Source organism: Rhinatrema bivittatum, chromosome 14, assembly GCF_901001135.1.
Source record: "Rhinatrema bivittatum chromosome 14, aRhiBiv1.1, whole genome shotgun sequence".
NCBI classification, from domain to species: Eukaryota; Metazoa; Chordata; class Amphibia; order Gymnophiona; family Rhinatrematidae; genus Rhinatrema; species Rhinatrema bivittatum.
This window is the reverse complement of record NC_042628.1, coordinates 9,252,083-9,274,865: the sequence shown is the minus strand read 5'-3', so window position 1 is coordinate 9,274,865 and position 22,783 is coordinate 9,252,083. Positions and strand designations below refer to the sequence as shown.

General features: G+C 45.8%; 1 protein-coding gene across 7 annotated transcripts in view; it reads right to left on the bottom strand.

Annotated features, from left to right (window-relative positions):
• TNRC18 (trinucleotide repeat containing 18) overlaps positions 1-22,783 on the bottom strand; it is a 117,587-nt gene that overhangs the window by 17,707 nt on the left and 77,097 nt on the right. For 6 of the 7 annotated variants that reach the window (XM_029576507.1, XM_029576511.1, XM_029576508.1 and 3 more), the window contains 5 exons: positions 15,382-15,624; positions 10,496-10,917; positions 7,381-7,554; positions 4,070-4,211; positions 1,161-1,278 (listed from right to left, as the gene is read on the bottom strand). In XM_029576507.1, coding sequence (XP_029432367.1) covers positions 1,161-1,278; positions 4,070-4,211; positions 7,381-7,554; positions 10,496-10,917; positions 15,382-15,624 — 1,099 coding nt within the window. The remainder of the gene's footprint in view (positions 1-1,160; positions 1,279-4,069; positions 4,212-7,380; positions 7,555-10,495; positions 10,918-15,381; positions 15,625-22,783) is intronic. The other variant, XM_029576510.1, reaches the window with a different exon arrangement.

Here is a 22,783-nt window from a genome sequence, read left to right as displayed (position 1 = left end):
AATGTCTTCCCTAAATTTCACAACTTTACCACAAAATGTGCAGGCATCCTTCCCCCCAAGAATGAAGATCAGATAAAAAGTAGGCATGTGAACGGGTTTCATGTGTCCTCTTACCCACAATCAGCCCATGGCTATTTTATAATCGGTCCTTGGTAGTGCCAGGATTTAAAGAGGCACTTCTTCGGGTCCTTAACGAAAATTCCAGGCTAACCCGAACCCATAAGTCCACCTCCTCCTCTTTCTACCCCAGACTCTGGAATTCCCTCCCAACAGAGGCCAGGCTAGCACTGGCAGACTAGTATCCCACCACATGCTGAAGACCTGGATATTTGGCCAGCAACACCCTCATGGTCATGTCTAGTAAGGCACATACACTTCCTCACATCTCTGTCTCCCCCCATCCCCATCCCCATCCCCTCAACTCAACTCCTTCTTAGACCCTGTCTACCTCTGCTTGGTTACATAGCCTGTATTATGTACATTATCCAGTAACCCCATATCTCGACCCACTCTTCAGCCCATTTGCTTGGGTCTGTCATGTATCTATGTTTTGTTCAGAGATTATGTTATATATTATGTTTAGGCACTACATATCTCGGATATACTGTATATTATCTGCTAATCCTGCATCTCGATCTGAGAACTCCAGTAAGAGAACAAGTAACAAACCCTTGTAGTACTAGTAATAATAATCATACATGTTTGGGTAAAACCTGAAGGAATTTATCTTGCATGACTATCTACATTGCTTTTCCTGAAAATACGTATATGTGAAGATGGTCTCTCTCTTTCTCAATTGAATTGAGACTGAATCCTTGCAGCAAAACATTCAAGACAATGCTCAAGAACGTTTTTTGCAACAGGCTATCTAGACGATCAGGCATTTTATCAGATGATCCCATTATAATTTAACTGTTTCGATACTTATTTTCTGTATTTTTAGTACAATGTTTTTATATTTGTTTGTCGTTATTTAATTTTTTATGTAAATTATTCTTTTATGCCTGTTTTATCCTGGAGAGTGCTTCGGCCTTTTTAGTGTGAGGAGATTAATAAATTTACTCATTCATTCTCTCCATCATCTCTGGTGTACAGTCAGAAACACAAGTACAGATAGACCTTGGTCAGTGAAGAAAATCCTTGGGACTGGTTTTACTCACATGTCAGGGGAGTGGACAGTCTGGACATGGCCTGCATAGAGTAGCTTGTCGTCCATTGGTATGAGAACTCGCAGTCCATCTTGTAGCTCATCCTTGTCGATGATGCAAGAGCAGGGAGCTGAATGGGAAATGAAGGCAGATCAGCATATTCCCCCCCTCTCATCTCTGAATGTTTCTTTAAATCGGTTAATCCCTAGAGACAGCCTCCAAATTTATCCATTTCTACTCTACAGACGTAAGCCTTAGCTTTACAGGCCTAATCCAGGTTTAACTGTTGAGTGTGTCATAGCCAGTCTTGGCATAAACTTGAAGACAAGTGGTTGAGAGATTATGTTTGACCAAGTTCCAAATGTTGTGCGCGATGAGATTGCACACAGCACTGGGACAAGGACAGTGCAAAACACTGCAAGCAATCAAAGGTTCTTTTAAAATCACTCCTCTCTTCCAGAATGCGAGCGGAGATACGCTGGAATTTTAAATCACGTGCGCACTTGTGTGCGTGTGATTTAATACACAGCTACCGCATGTAAGTATGCTCCTCATTTTAAGAAGTTACTCGAGCAAACCTGCTTCTCATATCTCCCACAGGACTTCGCTGGCTTCAATGCGCGTGTGTAAGCAGATTTGGAAACCTGCTTGTGCCAGGGACATTCCCAGTTTTTCCAGTTGCCCGGTCAATCTAGAGGTCATCCAGACCCCTCTGGTCCTTCATCCTGCACACCTTTCGGTTGAACCGGACCCCTCACCCTGTCGTGTAAGCCCCCAAACGCAAGATCTGCAGACCTTCTCCTCATCAGGAGCAGCAGTAAAGTTTTGCCGCTAACGAGCTGCCACGCAGGGCGGCCTCCGGCTATAAAATACGGAGTCACATGCAAAACTGTTGGCCCTGCCCTCGAATGACCATGCCCTGCCCCCTTATTTTTTGCTCACTCGTACGCTTATACGAACATAAATCTCAGTCCTTACAGTCCACCTTGCTCTCATGCGTATGTGAGCAACGCTTTTACGTTTAAAATTGTTTATTAGAAAAAGAATAGAACAAAACATAAGCTGGACATACATTGGTTTCTGATGCGCATTAAGCAACAGACACGGAACAAGCATGAAATAGATGGGGATAAACCCAGTAGACTGGGTTTATCCCATCCCCCCTCCCCCATCTGTAGCACAGGCAATGGGCCATGAATGTGCAGCGCTTTTAAAATCAGCCCCTTAGCGTGCTCGCTAAACCAGTCCAAGATAGCATTAGCACGTGCATGCTAAAATGCATTTGTGCATATAAATTAACTGCACCAGGTTTTAGTGGGATATGCTCACCTCTGACCACTATTTAGCGCACGTACTTGCTTGCAAATCCCTAAAATTTGACACCAGCCTTGGACCGAGGGTTAACCTTTTAGCTCTCACGCCATCTAAAGGGCTCAGCAAACAGGATGCATTGTGGGTTTCCAAGCTGCAGGAGATGTGGTTGCTGGGGCAGGAGGTGGCAGTGGTGGAGAGGAATAGAGAACCAGGGGAGAGAAGTAAGCAAAGTAGAGATGGAAAGACAGAAGAAGAGAAATAGAAGGAGGAGGCAACAAAGTGGGAGAGGAGAGGGAGGCAGCCAGAGAGGTCCAGGGGCAGAAGGACAGGACCAGCAGCCTCACATCTCTGCACCCTTAATATCCCGACATCAGTGCTGACGACCCCGAGGCTACTGATGTCTGATGCTAATCCTTTTCCAAATGCGCTCCTTGGCTGCCAGAGATTTTCTTCTGGAGTCTCTCCCAGAAAACACACTGGACTTTTCCAGCATTGGCTCCAGAATGTGCTTTATTTTCCTCCCGTAGGAAACATCTGTTGATGTAGTCATGCGCCTGCCTTTGGCTCTTCTTCCTTTGCCAACTTCTCTGTGGTTTTCTCCTCCTCTACATCCTCTACCTCCTTGACAGACATAGAAAGCGCATGTTTGCTTTTTTTTTTTTTTTGGAGTCCTTGCTTTCTCATCCCATCCCTCCCCCTCCCTCTGCTGCGCTGTCCTGTCCTGCGCTCCTCCACACACACTCTAACGGACCCAGTCTGGGCCATGTCAGCTCCCTCTTGCACGCCTCTCAGGCTTCACTGCTTTGCCTCCGCTCTGACCCCCAACTACTGCCTCCACATGCCTTATCGTAGGCCTCCTTCCTTCCTGTAGATTCCATGCCCCTCCTGGCACTACTGTCCCCTCTCCCTCTGCTAAATTATGACCCCTCACACACTCCTTCCAGACCCACTCACATGCAGTGTCGCTCTCTCTCTTCCACGCTCCATTTTTTCACAAAGCAGGCCTTCGCACTCTGCTCTTTCAAGACCCTCACTGACACGGCAGACCGACAGATAGAAACACACACTCGGTCGCCCTCAGACCAGGAAAGGTCATACATAAAAAGGAATACAGGACACAACGCAAGCCACGCAGACGTCCATTTTTCCCTCTCCTGGAATTCTCTCCCCCTCTCTCATGATCCAGGTGCTCTCCTGCTCCGCATTGACAGCCAACCCCCCATGTGCCCAACTAACTTTTCTGTAGGGTGGAAGCCATGAGGAAAAGAGAAACGAGCATGCTCAGTTTAGAAATCACAGGCCAGTTTTGTAGCGGTTAACTGCGATTTTGTGCTCAGGTGGTTAAGAATGTGTAGATCCAAGGCTATTTCTACATGTGCATTCGATGGATGCTACATTTTGGTGGGCACACTAAAAATACAGTGCAAACCCCTGTCAAATGCATTTTTAGTATGTATGCTAAAACTTTTAGCACACGTTTTAGTGCATGTGCTGCCTTAATCTGTTAACAAGCACAAAAAAAGGGCAGGATAAAAAATATCAGCACTATTCCCCGCCACTCCTTGCACCCGACAACAGCATCACTGTATACTGCAGAAGTCACTGACCTGGGGTGAGTGGGCGCTCAGTCTGCATGCTCAGGGGCACATTCTCGTCCTCCGAGAAGCTGCTGTCCTGGTTGGGTTCAAAGTCTTCTTCGGCTGCCATGCTCTCCATCAGCTTGCTTACAGCTCCTCCCTTCCCACGGTTCTGAAGGCAGCAAAGACAAAATGCCAGTCCCAAATGGTCATTTACCTTCTGCAGAGGGGAGCGATTGTAATTATGCGTGGATTCGGTGCACGAGACCAGTCGGTCTGCCTAAAATTAGGCGTGAAGAGCAAATCATCGTGCAAGCTTTCCCGTGCAACTCTGCCGGCACCACCTCCTTCTTACTAAGCACCATGTGGGGATTCCCTGCACCCTTCTCTCCCAAAAGTAACGGAGATCTTAAACTCAGAAGGCAAATAGGCAAACTCTGATAAAAGAGGAATGTCATCACTCGAGGTATCCCTTTATCGGATATAAAGCTGCTGGACTGGCTAACCAGCCCATTAAACTTTCTTATATGGTAGATGATGACAGAAAAAACTAAGTGGCCCATCCGATCTGCTCTGCTATTCCTGTCCATATTGCCAAGCATATCCCCCAGCTGCCAGGCAGAGAGCAGGACTAGTGATGTGCATTTGTTGGAAATGAAACAGGATATTTTCATGAAATGTCCAGTTTTATTTTGTTTTTAAAAAAAAAAAAACAAACAACAAAATTGTGTTTGCTTTTCGTTCATTTTATTTAAAATAGTAAAATAAGGTTGGCACAGCTGCCAAAAATCAAAAATAAAAAAGGAAGCCATGCACGGGATCTCCCCTGATCCTCTGCAGCCCCCATCCCCGGACCCTCTCATTGGCAATGTCTTCATGGGGCAGGAGCCAATCCCCAGTTGCTCCTGCCCTGCAGCTGCTGCCCCCTCAAATGGCGCCAGCAGACAGAGGTCAGCGCCAGTGTCAACTTTTGCCACACAAAACAGCCCTGGAAAGGCCCAGGCTGCTACCAATTTGTGCATCAAAAACTTGCAATAACGCTGGCGCCGTTTGCAATAGCGGCAGCTGCGGGGGCAGGAGCCACTGGGGGTAGCTTCTGCCCCAGTACTCTCGCCGAGGACCTGTACAAGGGCACAATCCCTTCCTTTCCGAAGAGCATCACCAGAGTGTCCCTTACTCTGTGCATCCGAGTCCTTGAGGACGTGGGATGCCTAATGTCAGGGAAAGCAGGAATTTGCATGGCTCCCCCCGAGACGCCTCATCAGAGCCTGATTTCACAAAACTTATTAGCCCACTTTGGCTTGTGGTCTTTTGTCTAGTCTTGTATCCCGGCAGGAGGCTATCAAGGCTCAAGGTCAGAGGGAGGGAGATTTCCTTGGGATCCTGAGATTGCGAGAAGAGCAGTGAAAGGGGAGCCAGTCCCATACTGAAAAAGTGCCCCAAGGTCTGGAGAGCGCATATCTGGTTTGAGTCGCAGTAAGGCCCGCCAGACTGGGAGCTCCACTTTCACGACCGCTGCTTGGAAGCTCATCGGTGCAGAAGAGCGTCCCCGAGCACAGAGATCTGCACAGCAGAAAGCAGGTGCCAGAAATGGGCCCCGTTCCCCAAAGTGTCCCTCGGAGCCAGGAAACCGTGAAGCGACTCCCGTGTGGCACCGTGTGCTGTCTTTTTTCGCTCTTCTCCGTCATACACTCCACTCATTTGCATCCTATGCATCGCTTATTCCTTCACGCATTTCAGGTTTAAACACCGTCAGACCGGGTGGCAGTGCGTGGGTTTTGCAGGAAGGTGTCAAGAGATATCTAAAAACCCTTGAAAGTAACTCCCCCTGCCCCTTTTTACCTCCATGAAAGAGCACAGGGTTTCTACTTGCCCTTCCGATCCCAAAGCCCTAGCAGACAGTGGGACAGGGGCTACACTGGCTCTGCCTCTCCTATCCACCCTCGTATTCCTCTGGCTCTGGCCACCACCTTGTTGCACTATTTCAGTGCCTTGAAATCATCAGACATCACCACCCCAAGCTCCCTTTCATGACCTGCGAAGATCAGCAGCTTCTCACCCTCCACTCTGCACTGCTCCCTTGGATTTATGCACCCACCAAGGGCAATTTTCGAAAGCCGTTTACCCAAGGAAACAGAGCGTCTAAAAATTGCCCATCTTTTCCCCGTGCAGGGATCCACCAAGCATGTGCGTTTCACCTGTGGGCTCAGAGGGGGGGGGGGGGTTAGGTAAGGGAAGGCAACACCATGCGTAGTCTGGCGTTTCTTGAAAACAGAGCGCGGCATTTTTATTTATCTAATCAAACCTGCTTGCACACTTCTCATGTATAATACAATAAAATAATAAGTTACATAACAACTTACACAACAACGAGCATGAGCCCAGGAAAAGCAGGCACACATCTCTGTGGTACTTTTTCCCTAATGAATAACTCGGCATTTGTCAGTACTGAAACCCAGTTGCCAAGCAGTCAACGAGACCTCAAGCTTTCTTACTTGGCTTCTCATCCGTGTACCCCCTAAAGCAGATCTTGGTGTCATCTGCAAAAAGGAAAATGTTTTCTCCTAACGCCATCGCTCACAAAGATGTTGAACAGGACCGACCCCAGGGTTTATTTCGAAGGCACTCTTGCTCATCGCCTCTTTTTCTTCGGAGCGGAGGACTCAGTCTACCAGCGCACTCTGCCAGCTATCCCTCAACCCGTTAATAAGCCAGTCCACCACTCCCAGACTGCTCAGTTTATTTATGAGCTCTTAGGCAGGCTTCGCTGAAACCCAAATCCCCAGTCAAAGAAATCCCATCAGTTTGGTTTGACACGATTTCCCTCTGGTAAAACTATGCAGCCTCACACCCTGCAACCTCCTGGATCCAGGAGGCTCCATGGTTCCTTTCTTCAGAAGGCTTCTCCACCAGCAAAGTCAGACCAACCGGTCTGTAATTTCCGTATCACTTTTATAAAAGAGGGATACCAGCTGCTCTTCTCCAGTCCCACAGGACCATTCCCATCTTCAAACACTTACTGAACAGGTCCTTCAGGAGCTTCCCCAGGGTCTCTCCCCATCCCTTCATATCCTAAAATGTACTGCCAGGTCCTCTAATTCCAATCAGCTTGCCCTTAGTTTTTCAGCCACCTCTTCTGAAAACTACTTCAGTCTTTTTCCTTTTATTTACTTTAAAATATGGAATTGTTGCACTTTCTATAAGAGGAGGACAACTTGGTCCATCCAGGCTGCCCAAAGTGACTGCTAAGTCTGCTGACGCTCAGAGCACGAGAGCGTTCTCTGTGGAGAAAACCCCAAGGTCCAAACTTTGGTTTCAGACACCGACTCCCTCTCCCTTACCTCTTTCTTAACTTCTTTAGCTTTCACCTTGGCTTTGTTCTTCCTGTTGGAGCTGACGGGACTTGCTAGGCCGACTCGGATCTCGGAGGGCAAGCTTGAGATGCCGGGAGGGGACACAGATATGGCAGAGGATGACGAGGGCAGGCAAGGATCTTCTTTTCCCTTCTTCCTCTGCTGCAGTAAAATTAAAAAAAACCCGTGACCAAGAGGGAAACCGACGAGTTATACAAAGCGTACCAGGGCTTACAAATGCACATTTGTAAAACAGAATTGCTTGCCTGCAAAGTGGAAGCTGTGAATGCACACGAGCCAGTCAGGACAGAGAACAAACACGGCTAAAGCTTTTACGGGTAAACTTTAATGTTATAGCGAAAGCGGGAAGAGGAGGTGATGCTCAATAAACATTTCTACCGCGAGATGCAGGCTCTACCGTATTTTAGAGAAAGGGGAATATTCTCAGCTGTGATCCCTGGCATCAAAAGTTAAGAAACTGTTCTGGAGGTGCTTCGTATCGGCTGGACAGCTTCTTCCAAGTGCAAGCTTACACTCTTAAATGAGTGCAAGGAAGCACGGGACCCTTGCCAGGAAATGAGTCTCTTGTGGAAAGTACCTGCTAGTGAGAGCAAGCAGGTGGCCCTGAAGCCACCCACCCACCCTCACTGGGAGGCTCCAGGGTGACATCCTACACCTGGGTAGGATCCCCTGCTCTCTTCCCTTTACCTTCGGCAGGAGAGCTCCCACTCGTGGAATTTGTCTCAGAGGTAGATAAAACCCTGTTTTGGGGGTTCTCTAGAAGTGCTCTCGAGCTTGCAGCAGCTCTCTGTACTTTACTTGTGTGCTTGGCTTTTAAGGATTTGATCATTTTATTATGATCACATCTCTGTGAGTCACCCCAGGAGTTTGGAGAGTACAGCATCAGGGGCGGAGTGGCCTATCGGGGGATCGGGCAAACCCCCGGTGGGCCGGTCGCGCTGGTCACGCGGTCTGCCGCGCGCGGCCGCGACGGAGCCGCACTCGGCAGACCGCGTGGTATTCTCTCCTGGGCCGGCCTGGGCGGCGAATCCCCGGGCCGGTCTTCATGGGGAATCCGCCGCTGTACGGCACGCGAGCATTTCAGAATAAAACCATGGAAATAACCATTCCAGTCAGTGATTTCGGGCCAGCCCGGCACCGAAGCCAAAGGAGGGCGCACTCAAGCAGCGCAGGAAAGGTGGCAACGGGAGATTCAAGCCGTCTGCATTCAAGGTTTGTCTTAGAAAACAAAGCCCGCTGCCGAGGGGAGGCGTCTGCAGAAAAGCCAAAGGATTGTGAGGGAGCGGGGGGTGGGACCATGGCGCTGTGAGACACAAATTCATCTTCTGGAAAACGTGCGCCGAGCCAGATCGCCATGACTGAAGAGGATTCGCGTTAATAAAGTTTTGTGAAGAATAATTACGGGAGTGACCGCCCGTCTCATCCACGAGTGCCCCTGCTTCCCTCCCGTTTGGGGCAAACCCCCGGGGCTGCAACAAGCTGTGTCAGTTCTCAGCAGCGCCTGGAGTGAAACCCCTCTCTACCGAGGACATGGCACTGGGGGGAAGACTTTGCGTAATTCCTTTGAGTAACAGGGAACAGTGCAGCCTGCTGCCAGTCGTTACTTAGAAGTAGCGCATGTCTCGTCTTTATTTATTTGCTAGATGAGGTGCAAGGCGGAAAGGAGAAAGGGAAGAGGAATTTGGATAAGACTGGGAGTTCGGGTTTCATGCTTTGACCCTGTTATGTGCAGTCGCCTACGTCCATTAAAAGTAACAGGCATTGCGGCTGTGACTTTTGCTTCATGAGAGCATACGGATTTGGTAAATGGTAAGAGCAGGGGCTTCACCACAGCAAGATACAAAATAATTAAATAAGGATATAAGGAGCTAGTAGGTCAGCTGTGTTTGTTTTTTTTTTTGCGAGCGGCAGCAGGAGCAGTCAGACAAAACGAGAGAGAGAGAGAGGGAGAAGAGAGAGGGAGAGAGAGAGTAGAGAGAGAGAGAGAGAGAGAGAGAGAAGAGAGAGAGAGGAGAGAGAGAGGAGATAGAGAGAGAGAGAGAGGGAGAGAGAGAGAGGAGAGATAGAGAGAGAGAGAGATAGAGAGATAGAGAGAGAGAAGATAGAATAGAGAGAGAACGAGATAGAGATATATATACTAGTAGATATATAGTAGATATATATACTATATAATATATATATATATATATATATATATATAACTATATATATATATATATATATATATATATATATATATATATATAGTTATATATATTGCCATTCCTCCCTTACCCCAACGCTGCCACATCTAATACTGAACTGTCTCAGTTCTACCTCCATTAGCATCCAAATGTTTGAGGCTTGCTTAGAAAAGTTGTAGCTGGGGTGGGACTACTTGACCATAATCCATCTCAGTTCTCCAGTGATCACCTTCTTTCCGCTTAACGGGCCAAGGCGGAGCCGAGGAAGGTTTTAATGCTCCAGCAAACGAGTCAATGGACGATTCTTGAGGGATTACCGCTACTCTAATCCAAACCTAACGGTTGTTAAAAAAAAACCAACAAACTCTAGTGCTAAAAACGGGGCTCAGCTGCAAAGACCATGTGTGTATGGGGGGGGGGAGGGGGAGGGGGTGTAAGAGGAAAGTATTTCCTCTGCAGTAAAATATTTAGGAGGCAGGCGGAGAATCTGCACGGAGAAGCGGGATCCCCCGAAACCTGCCAGGGGGAAAGCAGGCGCCCCTCGTTCTCAGCGCCAGGCGGGGCTGCGGCCCTCTTATGGTTTGTGGCTCCACGGGACACCTGGGAGTGAGAACGCAAGCAGCGCACTCCCCGCGTGGCTTCCGGGGGGGGGGGACATTAGCGGAGGAAATCAGCGTGGCCTTCGTTACCGGCGCAAGCCTCAGCAACACAGAGACTACTTCTGGGTTATTTCTTTACATGCAGACTGCGCTTCTGAGGAAAGCTGCTCACCGGGTGCCACTGCTCCCCGTCACTTCTATTGCATTAAATGAAAACGAAGTCGAGGATTTGCCCTCCCGTTCTGAAGGAACCATGAAGAGGCGCTGAAGCGAAGGAGAAACGGCGAGCAGGTTTCTTACCTTGGCGAGTCCCTTCCGGTCCTTCCCTTTCTTGGCTTCCCTTTTGGGACTCGGAGGCGCCGCTTTCCCGCTGCCGCAGCGGCCCGGCTTGGGAACAGGGGTGGAGCTCGCGAGAGCGGTGGGTGAGAGCACGCTGCAGGCGCCGGCGTCGTGAAGGAAGATGCGCTCGCTGCGGCGCCGGGTCCACAGGTCGTCATCGCTTGCCTCCTGCCCAAACTCAAAGCTCAGGTCCTTGGGGGATCGAAGCTTCCTCAGCTTCCGTCCCTTCTCTGCCTTGGCTTTATCTGAGCCATCGGCACAGCTGTCCGCGCCTGGGGAGATGGGCGAGGCGCTCCCGGACTCAGAGGGAATTTTCTTTGTTTGCAGAAACCCCGGTGGAGACTTCTTCCTGATCTTGATCTCGCTCTCGGAATCTGTATATTCTAATTTGGTTCCCGATAAGGAAAGTGAGAAACAAGAAGAGAGAGAGAGAGAGAGATCAGAGCCAGGTGACGTTAATAATTTCACCCCAGATCTTTCAGAATTTGTGATAATGCTGTAAAGTTGATCACTCAAGTTTCTGAAAGAGGAAAGTGCAAACTATTAGGCTTAAAAGTACCAGTGTAAGTTATAATGGAGAAACAATTTGTTCTCAGTGGGGAGATCTGTTCTCCCTTGGAACTAGACATGCACAGGACAATACTGGGAGGCTAGCTGGCTAGCTAAATTAGCCGGATACATTTATCCTTAATATTCAGTGGCAATACCTAGAAAACTTTAAGGTTAGCCAGATAAGGTTAACTTTGGAGCTGCTCAATAGCAGGTCTAACTTATCCGGCTAAGAGGTGCTGAATATCGACCTCACAGAATTTCTGGAAAAAAGTGAAAATATAACCTACAAACTTCATCCTTTGAGAATTATCTTCTCCCATCACAAACTGGAGCCAAGAAAAATGTCTCCCTGGAGCTTAAAGGAACAGTTGTAGCTACAAAACTCTTTTGCTAATTCGGACAGCAGTAGAAGCAAGCAAAACCATGAGCATCTCCTTTTTTCAGTCTTTTCTTTAAATCATATTCCTACAGAGCTATTAGCAAGGGGATTTTGAAATCTCTTCCTGCTTGGCCAATCTTGCCATTATGAATCTCGGTTTAAACTCGGGCGCTGCTGTGTTAGACCTTAACGCAACCACACACAGGCGTCTCGCCCACATATGCAAAACGCAGTCAAGATTGCTGTGACAAGTGCCTGCAGTTCTATTAAAGATCGACACAGAAGCACCCCAGTTTTAACCAAGAATCAAAACAGTAGGAAAATATAAAGTACAAATATTTAAATATAAATATTTAAGGATTTATTGTTATTGTTCAATGTTCTTTGTAAAAAAACCCCAATCTGACTTCCCAGACCAGGGCTATCTTTTCGTTCCATGTAAACCGGACTGATTTGTATTGTATACAGGAATTCCGGTATATAAGAATTAAAAATAAATAAATAAATAAAAATAAAAATAAAGTAAATTAGGCGAAACCCCCCCCCCAAAAAAAACAGATCTAGGAATAATAGCAAATGAAGCAACAGAACAGCAGGTGATATTTGGAGAAATCTAGCTGGTCCTGTTGTTTTAAACCTAATCTACTCTCACTTGTTGCACAATGAAACTTCTGAATTTATTGAAAACAGAAATGGGTATAGAGAGAGCAGCCAAACCACAAGAAAACTTACTTGTTGCTTGTAGGCCAATTTTGCATCTGCTGTGCCTAAGGGTCTCTCAAAATCTGGGGGCCACTGTCTCTCATTTTTGACACGTATTTGAGAAGACCTGGATAATTTACCCTGGGGATTTGGTTTGGTTTGGTTGTGTATTTTGCAGGCGTGAGAGAGGCAACAGAAGATGTCTGCCTTGACTAATACAGATGGTGAGACTTGTTTTTGTCCGGGTGACGGCTGTAATCTCACACCAGTAACCGATACGCCGCACCAACGTTCTGGAAATCCCCAAACATGCCCCTCTCCAAATCTGCATTCCCTCCCACCTGCCCCCCTCTTAGGCAACTGCTGTTACTTTTCAGCTGAATGCATTGAGGTTGGAAACCGACACGTCAAGTCCCAAGGTGAACAAAGGACATCGAACAGAGCAAGAGTGAGAGAGATAGAGACAGAGATAAAGGTAAAGGAGAAAGGAGAGAGAAAAAGAAGGAAAAGAAGTGACAGAGGGAAGAGAAAGAGAGAAAAAAAAAACTGAGTACTATATAAAACCTGGAGGACCACTGCTCAAAAGCTGAATCACTGAAAAAAAACAAAAAGGAGGAATTCACTGTCTTAAGTGATCTTTATCGCCTTCTCGCTCATCCATTAGCACAGAACAAACGTCAATGCATTCCAGTGTGACACGGAGGTATAACTTGCTCACTCAACCACAAAACTAACTGCACATGCGCCTACCTACAAAGGATTTTCTGCTTGGCCAAGAGTATCTTTCAGCAGCTACAGTTCAAAATGGCCATCAATTCAGGTCATCAGCCCTATTTTATTTTTTTTAATTCTTAACAATCTGGGAGATGCATTAAACTGCGATAGGCTCAAACGCGCGATTATACGTGATATTTTGCATGGCACCGTCCAGAGTCCCTCCTCTATTACAATGAGCTGCTTTCATGCGATTTGCATGCATGAATTTTGCAAATCCACGCAAAGCAGCTCATTACTAGGGAATTACTATGTTAATAATTCATCATGGATGACCAAGAAAGTGGTCAGCCATGATAAATCAATATCACCTCCCTGGGTTTCATTAAATGTAACGTTAGAGCCCCAAGACCCTAATGTGGGTCCCCAGGATCCCCTGTTACATTTAAAGGGACATACAAAATAAAAAGTTACCTGCAAAATAGACGAAGTTGCGCAAGGGTCACAACTGACCACCAGCTCAACCCAGGGCTGCCACTCGAGGTGGCCTCGACACCCCAAAGTGTGAAAAAAAAAGATTAAAGTCCTTATGCAGCAATGGCCCCCCAACCCTGGCATCATAAAATTGTGTCCCCCCCCCATGCCCCCTTTCCAAAAACATATGGCCTATGACTGCCCCTCAGTCCAAAAGAACCCCAGAATTGTTGTGGGTATAGTTCCCCCTCTTCCCCCAAATGTGTTAAAAAAAAACCAAAACACTGGTGGTTCTGTAGGATCCCCTACCCTCTCTCCCCATGTCCCTGACCCCCCCCCACCCCCCCACCCCCGCACTCCCAAACCAAAAATAAAACAAAAACCTCTCAAGAATCCTGTAAAAGGGACCTGGGGCATCCCCTTGCCCCGGTTCTGGTTGGCGCCATTTTTCAAAATGGTGCCAACCTGACCTTGCCCCAGTCACATGACCAGTGCAAGGTCCATTTATTGGATTGGGGCAAGATAAGGTCGATGCCATTTTGAAAAATGGCAGTGACTGGACCTAGAGCAAGGGAACACTGCAAGCCCCATCATGGGATCCTTGATAGATTTTTTGGGTTTGGGGTGTAGGAGGAGGATTGGGAGGGTCAGAAGGGGTGGGGGTCCCAGAGAACCACCAATATGTTTTTTAATACATTTTGGGGATGGGGAAAGGGAAGGGGGCACTATATCGGAACTCCCCTGAATTCAGCTGGGTCATGGCGGTAAAAATAAATAAATATCGGAGTCGTCACGCAGGAAGGACCAGAAACAGCAGCGGCAGCAGTTGGGATGTTGCCGCTACATCGCATGGCTGATCAAGGTGTCGGGAGTGACTTTCTCTTCTTGTCTTGCCAGCTGCGCAGTCAGATCCGGCGGGGATGCCGCGCTCCTCCTCTTCCTGCTGCTCTCCTAATGCTATGCCCGAGGGGGACATCATTGGCGGCATCGACCCGCAGTGAGTGCAGAATCCTTCTGTTGACTTTAGACTATTTCTTCGGCATAAATTTGCTAGAAAGGTGCAAACCTCTTCAAAATAAATTCACTGAACAATTCTACAAATTGCTTCAACAAACCTTTTGGGGGGAAAACAACAACAACAACAACAACAACAAAAAACAATAAAAAAAATCTAAACCAAATGTTCCAAATCCATTTCAAGTTTTAGAAAAATCCTAAAGGGGTCTTTGTAGACGCAATGGTTCCTCTTCAGATTTTTCAAAACTCTGAAAGTCGGCCGGCCCGGTGGCTCCGTGCCATGCGGAAAGGCCTCTAGGTTTGTTTTCTGGGCTCGGCTTCTGCTCGCTGGGCTGGGGATGCTGCAAAGGTAACGTTCACCTCCCCTCCCCCCCGGGTGACATCTCGTGGCCACGGCTGGCCGGTCACTGGGAAGGGGAATGTAAGCACAGGGGAATCTCAGCAAGAGGAGCAACTGATAAATTCACAGTAAGCTCTCTCCATTTCTAATTTTGTTGGAATTTCCCCCCCCCCCCCATCCCTGGGGAGAATCTGAAAACTTTGTTGAACCAGGACCCAGGCTGAAGTCTGTTTGGTTTGAATTAAGACGTCAACATGATTCTCTATGGTTCAGCAGCTCTATGTCCCTGCCATTAATCAGCCTATCTGAATAAGTCTAGTCTAAGGAGTTTAAGCTGCATTGAGATCTTATAAACCACTGTAACATAACAGTAGATGATGGCAGATAAACAAACAAACAAACAAAATGCAGCACTTCCAACCATTAGAAGATACTTTACATGCTGTAGCAGCCATGTATCGTTTTCTGGACTCCCAGACTGAGCAAATAAGTTTGCCCCCAGCTTAGCTGTCCTTCTATTGTAAGGTGATTATATCTATCCATCTAATATTATATTCTGAACTCTAACCAGCTGAGAATACGCACTCGCAAGTGATCCCAGTGGCCATTCTGCTTTGCAAGAGCCGTTATCGCTTTGCTCTTTGATGCCGCCATCAGTGGCGAACTTACCCATCAGGCTCTGTCGCTCCTCCTTTTTTTTGGCCTTCTGCTTTGCCTCCAGCTGAATGACAGAAAGCGGTGAGGATATGATCGGGCTTGGCAGAGCGCTGGCAGCGAACCTGGCTAAAAGCCCTAGGCCGCTCTCATCCAAGGTTGGGGCTGCAAGTCTGTCACTGCCTTTAAGCATATAGTCCTCAGGGTCCTCCTCCTCCTCCTCCTCCTCCTCATCTTCCTCTTCTTCTGAGCTATAATCTAGCATGCAGAAAAAAAGGAAATCCATTACAAAGCTTCTCAGGATCCTTTGACCAAATTTTCTCACTGGGAAAATGACAAATCCATACTGGTTATACTGTATTTAACCCATCCACCACCAATCACAGAATCATGTTCTTCCGCCTGTTGAGAACGGGATGAACTAAAGGGATTCAATTATTCGTTTTTAAGCAGTAGAATATTCAAAGCAAACACAAATCATTCCTAACCACTAACTAAAAGGAAAATTCAGGCTTGTAGTATCCCCAAAACACAGCCCTAAATAGCCTATCATTTCTCTGGCCCCATGTAACTACAGCAATCCAGCTCTGAAATTTGCGGAAGGAAAAAGAAGGTGTTGGTAGATGAATATGAAGGAGGCATATGAGGGTCAGAGGAGAGAGAGTGCCATGAGAGTGTGTGCACACAGGAGTTCAAGGTGAAGGTATGAGAAGGACTACATTTGCCCCTAGTGAAGCAGAGAGAGAAATCCGGGCCTGGTACAGTCGCGTGGTATTAGCTTAGTACAGCATCATGTCCATAGGGGAGACCCGAGAATGTTAAGCAAATAGGAGACGCCATATTTAGGTGGTAAATCTGGGTGTAAGCTGGGGAAGAGCAGGACACGCTCACAGCTTTTACATGCAAGGCAAATCCTAATCAAAGTATTGTTTCTCCAACTCCTCCATTCCCACTCACCCAACGGGGAGCTAGGGGTGGGGCAGAGTGGGAGGCGAAAGCTGAGAGAGAGATTCAAGAAAAGTGCAGTAATTCAGGATTCAGAACCAAGCGCAATTTCAATTAAATCCAGATTACGAAGGAGTGCCTACTAGTTTCATGCTATTTTAGCCTTTTATATTTTTATAAAATAACGCAGATAGGTAGAACCAGTGTTTTTTCCATGCATGCTATAGTTTAGTTTGGAGGGTAAGAGTGGTGGGGCTTATAACTGTACTGAGTCTGAGTGTTCTTGTTGCTCTGGCCCTGAGTCCAGAAATTATGGACATAACTGATGACCAGTAAGATTTTAATGCATTTGCCCACTTTCAAGAATCGGTGTCAATGCTCCAATCCTCTTATTTTCTTTCCTTTACACTGAGAGCACTGCCAGGCAAATGTACATGGCTGAACAGGAAGTCCCGCCTCTGCTTGCTTAGGTAACACACGTTTCCTGACATGGCAGCCATCTTGTTCCCTGGATTCATTGCACCTTTGGGTTTTATTTTTTGAGTAGGGAAGGGCATTTTTTACCTTTTGCTCCTTTTACATTTCCAGCTCTCACACAACGAGCCTCAGATTTTTTCTCCCATTTGCTACTCCCCCCCCCCCCCCCCCCCCCCAATTCATTGCAGCGAGAATCCTCAGCTGGGGGCCATGCAACAGAGTTCCTTCTGGAACCCTGCAATCATGGACCCTAAATTTGCCTGCTAGGTTTCTAGAAGTCCCCCACCCCCACGAGCTGTGAACACTACCTCTGCAGCATCCACAGCCCAGGGAGCAGACGACCCAAGGCGGGAATCAAGCCCGGTTCTCTACATGGCCCTATTACACTTATACCCTTCCTTCTGCTCCTGCAAACTCTTCCCCAGGGGTCACCATGTCAAACCTCAAACTATTTTCATCAATAAGGAGAAGGGCAATCGAAAAAAGCCTTAGGAAAGGGGTAACATTTTTCAAAATGTCTCCTTTTTCTATTGTCAGTGCTAAATTGTTTGCAGTTAAAGGTTAAGCCAACTAGTTAAAGACTAAATTCTAACCAGTAATATGGCCGACTTTCAATAAAAGTTCCCATTTGTATCCATGCCATGCAGTGCTATGGCATTCATTCTGCCACATGGAACAGCCTCGGGGTAATCCAGCATCTCGTAGAGAGCTTCTGAAATGTCCAGCACTGCTCTATGTGCACGGGAAACCTAATTATCATCACTACCTGATCGTTTCCTCTCTTCCCCATCACACCACACTGGCAGTGGTCTGTGGACTGCACTCTAGGTGGGATAAAAGGCATTCATGGGAAAATAATGGCTCTATTTAATGAAGGGGAATTATTAATCAGCATGCATTGAGTTTGCCGTTACCAAAACACAGGGAGGTAAACTACGTAACGACTTGCGCAACTTATGCAATTTAAAAAATGCTTGAGCGATGCGAACTTTCAAAGCAAACATATGCACAGTTGATCACTTTGAAAATGTATCCGAAATAACGTGCACGAACTCACCTCCACAAAGTTACACCTGCTCTTTGCGAGGCGTAACACGTGCATGTGTGTTAATTCATGCGCTTACGTTTTTACATCCCAACGCCAACCATCTTTGTACCGGTCGGGCTGCGTATGCACTACTATGCACACAGACCCCCCGGGCAAATTTATAAATCAGCAAATTTTAGGGGTGTAAATGGCTTTAAAAATCACTCCCTGAAAATACAGACACACAAAAAAGGCAAGTGCCTCCAAAAAAAAAGTGCTTCCCATCCGCCACGTCCGAGTAGGAAAATGATTCTCCTCTCTCTCTAGCCAGATCAGAACAGGCCACGTGACTTCGATTGCCCTTTCCCCGCCAGTTTCACAGGCTGGATGAAAACTGATAAGGCCACACTCAAACGTCTACGCTCCCCCCCTAACAAAAATGAAACACACACACACACACACACACAAAACTAAAGTCTAAGTTTGTTCACCGGCCAGTAATGAAAGTGAAAGAACATATCAAAGTTGTTCATCGGTAACTAAACACAATACTGCGTTTGAGCAAGAGACGAGAAAGTCCTCCATTACGAGGGCCCTACGTTGTTTTGTTGAATAACGCAAGCAGGAATCAAAAGTGACCTTATATGGCTCTCAGTGCTGTAATCCGCATAGCATGGTGGTCCTGCTGTAGCCAGATAATAGATGGTTTTAAAATAAATAGTTTAGGATCACTGCACTTCACAGGTGAGGGAGGAAACGGAACGGCACCAGTTTGGGGGCGATAAACATAAAAAACACGCCCAGTTTAGCATCACGTTGGAGACAAAGCACACAGCACACCTTTCTAAACGTGTAGTGCAGAATGTGATGTTAGGTGAGCCATGAAAAACAGGCACAGTACTTGTTAAATGACGAAAAGAAATTTCTAAAAGGTTATTTGGTTTGCAAAGACTGATGTTTCACAGTAACAAGATGAATCATAAGAAGCACAAGGATGGGGAAAAAGGGAGGAACACACACACACACACACACACACACACACACACACACAAACACATGCACACACACTTTAGGTTCATATAAGATTGTAAAAACAATTTTCTCACAATGCCAAGCAGGCTTATAATAGCATACAAAGCAGGCTAAGTGCAGGCAGACTTTAGACAGCTATTGGGTCCTCTTATCACTGGCTTGGATTAATCAAATTCTTGAAGGGGGTCATCTCCCCACCCCCCTCCACCCCACCCCCACCCCCACAAAAACTCAAATAAAATGTCCACATTTACTTAAGGTTCCAGGTTAATGAATAATGCTGCTGACTCCAGAAACGTTTTCACAGTCTTTACATCAGCCAAATTTGGGGGTCTCTCAAGTATTTAAAAAAAAAAATTCCTTAAAAATCCATTGCAGCCTTCCCTACCCACCTAAAAAAGGTAATTCTTTTCTGCGATTACCATGGGTGGGGGAGGCAAAAATCAATAGTCACGATCCTGCCCTTAGAAAGTGGTGGTGAATTCCATTATACAAGAAATACAATATTAATAACCAAACAAATAGCTGGGCATCCGTATTCGGGTGCCTAAGTCAGGGGCCTATATTTAGTTGAAGTGAGGAGCTTAAAAATTTCTGGCCTAAAAAGTTTAAGGTTCTGAATTTAGGGCTGCAGTTCATTTGCCAAGATTGAAGTCCCTAATGCTGAAAATCGATGCTAAGCATCTCATTTACCCTCCCCCCCTACCCTGCCCCTAAATCCAACCCCACAGCCACTCACTTTTTAGGCTTCTAAAGTTAGGTGTTTAGTGAAACGAGTAGCCTAAATTTAGGGTCTGCGCCCTAGAAAAATGTTCAAAACGGGCCAATTTAGGGGGCTGAACTCCCGAAGTCGGGCAGCTGAATCCTTTGAAAGCTGAAGTCTGTCTCAGTGTGTTTTCCGCAAAACCCAAAGGAAATGTCCATTGCAAAGAAATCTGTACCATTCAATTTCGTAAAACTATGTCAAAATTATCTTGCTTATTTGTTGATCAAGAGGAACAAGAAACCTCTGGGTGACAGAAAGTGAAGAACTTCTCAAACGGTGCAGAATCTGTCCGCTGAGAACCCGTTCACAGGGCCTGTAGTAAGATTCGCTTTAACAATGCAATCGATTCAGAGGATTTTTAACGCACTTAAGGAGCCATCTTGCCATTGGCTGAAAGGTAATCTGCTCTTGCTGTCTCTAGACTGCTTTCCTTGTACTCTTTCTTTCAAACTCCGTAAGCTAGTTTGATGGAAATTTCAGAAGCTACGTGAAGAGAAGGAGGGGGTAGTGTCAAAGCTCCTTTTCTTAAATGGTTGCTTTCTAATCAAAGTGAGGCTGCTCCCGCCAGATAAGGATTTGCTCCTCTCTACATTAACTATGATAAACCGTGATGCACTGCATTTTGCCATTGCTCCCAGTTACATCGTGATGTCTCGACTTATCTCCCTGTTCTGGCAACACGATTCAGGAAGTGAAGAGAACTTCCTTCAACGACCACTTCCTGTCTGCCCACAGTACTTTACATTTCCTCCAGGTTTGCGAGTTTTACCTTTAAAAGCAAGGTAAACAACTCCCGAACACGTCCCAGCTCTCGGATGCCAGGAATTCGGGGGGTTTTTTTGTTTTTTTTTCTGGAGTCTTCAGCAGTACAGCACACCGAATACATTTGAAAATATTATGATTCATTCCAACAAAAGTTAAACCAAAATGGATATTTACAGGCTTCTTCCGCTTGGAAAAAAACAAAAAACAAATAAAAAAAAAAACAAACAAACAAAAAAAAAACCCCATCAAAGCGGAATCTACAAAATGTATTATTAAAAGTGGAGGCATTACCAATAAAGAGACCACCTGAGGTTCAGAGATGAAAAAGAAAAAAAGTATTTTGCCTACCTACATAATGGTCAAGGTTCTGTTGGCATGGAAACTGACCCCACTGCTGTGCGGTGTCTGCCCTACTCCCAGCCAATCACTTTGCTTCTTTAGTGCAGCGTGAGAGCAAATGCAAGAGAACGATACAGACATTCAAAGCATCATGAGTAGGGGTCAAGGGTGAAGGGTGCTCAAGCAGCTGCAAGGAGAAAGCAAGCAATCTAGAAAAGCTAGGTTAATTTCCTTTTCTGGTTTTAGTATCAGGGAAAGTCATTAGAATCCCTATTACCCAAATATCCCTTCAAGATACCATTTCCAAAAAAAAAAATTGTGTAATTTGCACCAAAATGTCTCTACCTCCTCCCCATTGCACAAACCCAGTAATCCCCCCCACCCTCCCTTCCCTACTGAATGACCAGCATAGAAAACAGGAAGCGCGCAGTTACTCAATTTAGCCATCAGTTCCGGATCCCTATTGACGAACTGGGATCATCTTGAAATTCGGAAGGGTACAGCCACAAGGGGATCTCTCTTGAAATATACACAGTTGTGTCAGTTAGCTTCTAAACAGAATCCCCTCCTGGAGGCTAGCATTGTAAACGTCTTCAAAAAAAGACCTAGGGTATGGATGTGCTGATGAGGTGAAGCTACACCAGGTTCTTCAGGTACAGCCCATGCTGGGATCCTTTAAGGTTCTACAAGAAAATGACGTTTCTTCTCTGTCACATGGTTCAGAATTTTTGCTGTAATGCATCAGTGAGATCACAATTCATTCAAACCAAAGCTTTTTTTTTTTTTTTTTTGCACCTTTACGCAGTGGTCTGGGTATTTCAAAAGAGAAAAATGCGGGTTCTTTGGCACTTAAAAAAAAAAAAAATCATATGAATCTTTTTCAATTTTGTTTCGACATGTTTACGTTCACAGTGTTGGGATCAAAATGACTTCTGCAATTTTGTTAATGCCAATTGGGTTATTTTGACCTTTGGCTTAAAAATCAATGTTAACCCTTTAACATTTAAGGTTCAATGGAAAGAAGTGTCTTTTTTTTTTTTCACTAAACACTTTTGTCTCAGTCTAGATCTTTTGCTCTAGAAAAAAAACCCAGACTGTAAGAGATGGGGCAATGGGGAGAAAGAAGGCCATTAGTTCTAGTCACATAATCAAGGAATGGCTAAAACTAATGAACGAGAGATATTTTGTCCCTCAACAGTGTTCAGTTCTCAAATTTCAGCTTCCTTTAATATTTCTGGTACTCTGCATTGGTCCAATTTTGTCTTTTAAAAACAAACAAAAGACATTGGAATTAGTGGACGAGACCATATACATAATATATTTCTATCCAATGCATTCTTTTTGATGTCTGTGAGTAAGAAGAAAGTAAAAATTAATCTATATACATTTTTAAAAAATACATAAAACCAAAACAAAAGGTTGAGGGAAGGGTCAATTTTGTTTGTGGTGGGGAAAAAAAAGTAGCTAAAGCCAATCACATTCCGGGATATTTGAATAATAGAGAGAGACAGCAAGACTGCGTTAAAATCATTCTAATTCTTGGAGTGGTGAGGACATGGGGGAAGGGAGGAAAAAGCGGAATGAAGTGAAGCATAATCTAAATCGCCTAATAAGAGACACAGCAAGAGAGACAAAGCACACTTGTTTAGTTAAAAATGAACTTGATATGTTTAATAAAGCTTGGTATACCAAATCGCAATACAAACATCGAATCGCACACCCACACAACAGTTTTCCATTTACAAAAAAGAAGCTTTCCTTTGAAGCCTCTACAAGGCTCATGCCGAAAAAAAAAATGGTGCTGGCAAGGAGGTAGTGAGGGAATGGAGAAGAGGGGAAATTGAAGACTAAAAACTGGTCAGTATGAGGGGCTCTAAGAGAGCCAATAATATTATCACAATAATACAAGTACAAAAAACAAAATAAAAAAAGGTTATAGTGATAAAGCAGACTACGCTGCCAGAAACAAAGATGGCCGCCCTTAATTTGGCCATCGAAGATGGCTGAACTTAACTAGGCCATCTCTCTCTCTTTCTCTCTCTCTCTTTCTACATATATAGATGATA